General features: G+C 47.8%; 1 protein-coding gene across 1 annotated transcript; it reads left to right on the forward strand.

Annotated features, from left to right (window-relative positions):
- Positions 1-3,970: 3,970 nt before the first annotated feature.
- LOC121844986 (protein argonaute-2-like) lies at positions 3,971-4,393 on the forward strand. Its single transcript, XM_042315614.1, has one exon. The coding sequence runs from the start codon at positions 3,971-3,973 to the stop codon at positions 4,391-4,393; it is 423 nt and encodes a 140-aa protein (XP_042171548.1).
- The last annotated feature ends 609 nt before the right edge of the window (positions 4,394-5,002 follow it).

Here is a 5,002-nt window from a genome sequence, read left to right on the forward strand (position 1 = left end):
AGTCTCTCGGTCCCAGCTTTGATGCACCTGTACTGACCTCGCCTTCTGGGTGATAGTGGGGTGAACAGGCAGTGGCTCGGGTGGTTGATGTCCTTGATGATCTTTATGGCCTTCCTGTAACATCGGGTGGTGTAGGTGTCCTGGAGGGCAGGTAGTTTGCCCCCGGTGATGCGTTGTGCAGACCTCACTACCCTCTGGAGAGCCTTACGGTTGAGGGTGGAGCAGTTGCCGTACCAGGCGGTGATACAGCCCGCCAGGATGCTCTCGATTGTGCATCTGTAGAAGTTTGTGAGTGCTTTTGGTGACAAGCCAAATTTCTTCAGCCTCCTGAGGTTGAAGAGGCGCTGCTGCGCCTTCTTCACGATGCTGTCTGTGTGAGTGGACCAATTCAGTTTGTCTGTGATGTGTATGCCGAGGAACTTAAAACTTGCTACCCTCTCCACTACTGTTCCATCGATGTGGATAGGGGGTGTTCCCTCTGCTGTTTCCTGAAGTCCACAATCATCTCCTTAGTTTTGTTGACGTTGAGTGTGAGGTTATTTTCCTGACACCACACTCCGAGGGCCCTCACCTCCTCCCTGTAGGCCGTCTCGTCGTTGTTGGTAATCAAGCCTACCACTGTTGTGTCGTCCGCAAACTTGATGATTGAGTTGGAGGCGTGCGTGGCCACGCAGTCGTGGGTGAACAGGGAGTACAGGAGAGGGCTCAGAACGCACCCTTGTGGGGCCCCAGTGTTGAGGATCAGCGGGGAGGAGATGTTGTTGCCTACCCTCACCACCTGGGGGCGGCCCGTCAGGAAGTCCAGTACCCAGTTGCACAGGGCGGGGTCGAGACCCAGGGTCTCGAGCTTGATGACGAGCTTGGAGGGTACTATGGTGTTGAATGCCGAGCTGTAGTCGATGAACAGATGAATAGATAATAAACAAAAGTGAAATAAACCAAAAATGTACAGTAAATACATCACGTACAAAAATTCCAAAAGAACAATGACATTTCAAATGCCTGTTGTTGCCCTGTCCGGGGGTGTCCTCGGATGGGGCCACAGTTTCTCCTGACCCCTCCTGTCTCAGCCTCCAGTATTTATGCTGCAGTAGTTTATGTGTCGGGGGGCTAGGGTCAGTCTGTTATATCTGGAGTATTTCTCCTGTCTTATCCGGTGTCCTGTGTGAATTTAAGTATGCACTCTCTAATTCTCTCTTTCTCTCTTTCTTTCTCTCTCTCGGAGGACCTGAGCCCTGGGACCATGCCTCAGGACTACCTGGCATGATGGCTCCTTGCTGTCCCCAGTCCACCTGGCCGTGCTGCTGCTCCAGTTTCACCGGACGTGCTACCTGTCCCAGACCTGCTGTTTTCAACTCTCTAGAGACAGCAGGAGCGGTAGAGATACTCTCAATGATCGGCTATGAAAAGCCAACTGACACTTACTCCTGAGGTGCTGACTTGTTGCATCCTCAACAACTACTGTGATTATTATTATTTGACCATGCTGGTCATTTATGAACATTTGAACATCTTGGCCATGTTCTGTTATAATCTCCACCCGGCACAGCCAGAAGAGGACTGGTTCATATCTAGGTGTCTTCCTAGGTTTTGGCCTTTCTAGGGAGTTTTTCCTAGCCACCGTGCTTCTACACCTGCATTGCTTGCTGTTTGGGGTTTTAGGTTGGGTTTCTGTGCAGCACTTTGAGATATCAGCTGATGTACGAAGAGCTTTATAAATACATTTGATTTGATTTGTTCTTCACTGGTTTCCCTTTTCTTGTGGCAACAGGTCACACATCTTGCTGCTGTGATGCACACTGTTACATTTTACCCAGTAGATATGGGAGTTTAGCAAAATTGGGTTTGTTTTCAAATTCTTTGTGGATCTGTGTAATCTGAGGGAAATATGTCTCTCTAATATGGTCATACATTAGGCAGGAGGTTAGGAAGTGCAGCTCAGTTTCCACCTCATTTTGTGGGCAGTGAGCACATAGCCTGTCTTCTCTTGAGAGCCAAGTCTCTCTCTCTCTCTGTTTGTCTCTCTCTCTCTCCCTCTCTCTCGCTTTCCCCTTCTCCAGTTTGTGAGTGAGCCAGTGGGGATTCTAATGTGGGGATATACCTACCACTGCGTCAGGCAGCGTTTAGGCTTAGTCCTCTAGCCCTAACCATAATATTGAGCTTTACTAAATGGAGTTAGCTGACATATGGAGTCAGCTGACATATGAGGTCAGCTGATATATGGAGTTAGTTGATATATGGAGGTAGCTGATATATGGAGTTAACTGATATATGGAGTCAGCTGACATATGGAGTTAGCTGATATATGGAGTTAGCTGATATTTGGAGTTAGTTGATATATGGAGTTGGTTGATATATGGAGTTAGCTGATATATGGAGTTGGTTGATATATGGAGTTGGTTGATATATGGAGTTAGTTGATATATGGAGTTAGTTGATATATGGAGTTGGTTGATATATGGAGTTAGTTGATATATGGAGTTAGTTGATATATGGAGTTGGTTGATATATGGAGTTAGTTGATATATGGAGTTAGCTGATATATGGAGTTAGCTGATATATGGAGTTGGTTGATATAAGGAGTTGGTTGATATATGGAGTTAGTTGATATATGGAGTTAGCTGATATATGGAGTTGGTTGATATATGGAGTTAGTTGATATATGGAGTTAGTTAATATATGGAGTCAGCTGACATATGGAGTTAGTTGATATATGGAGTTAGTTGATATATGGAGTTAGTTGATATATGGAGTTAGTTGATATATGGAGTTAGTTGATATATGGAGTCAGCTGACATATGGAGTTAGTTGATATATGGAGTTAGTTGATATATGGAGTTAGTTGATATATGGAGTTGGTTGATATATGGAGTTAGTTGATATATGGAGTTGGTTGATATATGGAGTTAGTTGATATATGGAGTTGGTTAATATATGGAGTTAGTTGATATATGGAGTTAGTTGATGCATGGTCCATTCACATGCACTATCTGATGTCAAGCTTGTAAGGGCACACTCACCAGGCTACGCACACACACACACAAACAGATGTTTGTTTTACTATCCTTGTGGGGACCAAACATTTGATACCCTTTCCCTTAACTTAACCCTAATCCCTAACCCTCAACCTAAGCCTTACTCCCGATACTGACCCTAAACCTAACCCCTAACCCTAATTGTAACCATGAGCCTAATTGTAACACTAACTCTAAACCTAACTTCTAAACCTAATTATAACCTTAACTCTAAACCTAACATCTAAGCCTAAAACGTGACTGACCGACGCGATGTGGTCTTACGTAGCAATATTTGAAATTGTGTTTTTTACTTCAGATCAAAGCAGAGACTCCGAGCTAGAAAATTCTATACCACACAGTACATTACAGTTGAGGAACATTGCGAAATTATTTCTGCTTTGAAAGTCGATAAACGTGTAACCCCTTTTATGAGAAAAGGGCCCTTGAATGTTTTGGTACACCTGCTGGAGAGCTCTTCTTTGTCTCCACCCATTCAGCATCGTTCACACCCTTTTTAGAGTTGTTTTTTAAAAACTTAGTAAATGTATTTTTTAAGAACTTCGTAAATATTTTCCTATGAGGCATTGACATTAGTGACATGCTTGAAACCAATAAATAAGCCTATGGGACAGGGATGATAGGATTTGGCCCACTATAATAAAGTGCTAATTCCATTTCATTCCATTTATTTATCTGCTTTATGTTTCGAGAATAAAACATTTTTAGTTGACTTGCAAACCATTTATACACACAAAAACAAACAGTGTTTTTCACACATTACAGCCATCAGACTAGCTATATCAAAAACAAAAATGGATAACCAAGGAAACCGCAATTAAAAACTTCATCAAACAAGAGCCTGAAGTGATGGTGGAGGAAATAGCAGCCATGAAAACGTTGTTGTTGGGGAGACTGGGTAAACACGGGGTCAATGCAGAGATCAAAAAGACAGGATGGGCGAGAGGATGGGCGAGAGGATGGGCGAGAGGACGGGCGAGAGGACGGGCGAGAGGACGGGCGAGAGGTCGGGAGGAGAGGACGGGGGCGGAGGGCGAGAGGACGGGCGACAGGAAGGGCGAGAGGACGGGCGAGAGGACGGGCGGGCGAGAGAGGACGGGCGAGAGGACGGGCGAGAGGACGGGCGAGAGGACGGGCGAGAGGGGGAGAGAGGACGGAAGAGAGGACGGAAGAGAGGACGGGGGCGAAGAGGACGAGAGGGCGAGGAGGGCGAGGACGGCGAGAGGACGGGCGAGAGGATGGGCGAAGGGCGAGAGGACGGGCGAGAGGACGGGCGAGGAGGAGGGCGAGAGGACGAGGAAGGGCGAGAGGACGGGGCGATGAGGACGGGCGAGAGGGGGGCGAGAGGACGGGCATGAAAAAGAGGAAGGGCTAGAAGGGCTGAGAGAGGACGGGCGAGAGGACGGGGCGAGAGGACTGGAGGAGAAGGGTTGTCCGATAGGACGGGGAGAGGACAGACGAGAGGAGAGGGGCGACTGGAGGGAAGGGGCGATAGGACGGGCGACTAGGACTGGAGGAAGGGCGGACCAGCTGGAGGGAAGGTGTTGTCCATGATAGAGGACGGGCTGCGGAGAGGAAGGGGAGGAGGGGTATCCACCACTGGAGGAGGTGTTGTCCATGATAGGAGGCGAGGGACTGCGGCGGCAACTAGGACGAGGTCTGTCTCTGAAGGTGTTGTCCATGATAGGAGACACGGTGGTAGAGGGGGGGGGCTGGAGGAGATGTTGTCCATGGACATGACTAGGACTGGAGGAGGGGTATCCACCATTCTGGACCAGCTGGAGAAGGTGTTGTCCATGAAAAATAACTGGTCCGACATCAAGTCGGCTGCTAGAAGGGAGCTGAGAGAAGCAGGGAGTTGAAGAAGACTGGAGGAGGGGTATCGACTAGGACTAGAGGAGGGGTATCCACCACTGGAGGAGAAGGTGTTGTCCATGATAGGAGAGTCGGTGGTAGAGGGACTGCGG

This window comes from Oncorhynchus tshawytscha, unplaced genomic scaffold (assembly GCF_018296145.1).
Source record: "Oncorhynchus tshawytscha isolate Ot180627B unplaced genomic scaffold, Otsh_v2.0 Un_contig_919_pilon_pilon, whole genome shotgun sequence".
Classification (NCBI taxonomy): domain Eukaryota; kingdom Metazoa; phylum Chordata; class Actinopteri; order Salmoniformes; family Salmonidae; genus Oncorhynchus; species Oncorhynchus tshawytscha.

Excerpts from the sequence above, each read along its gene's own strand:
- LOC121844986 (XM_042315614.1), top strand. The coding sequence starts at position 3,971 with ATGGGCGAGAGGATGGGCGAGAGGATGGGCGAGAGGACGGGCGAGAGG.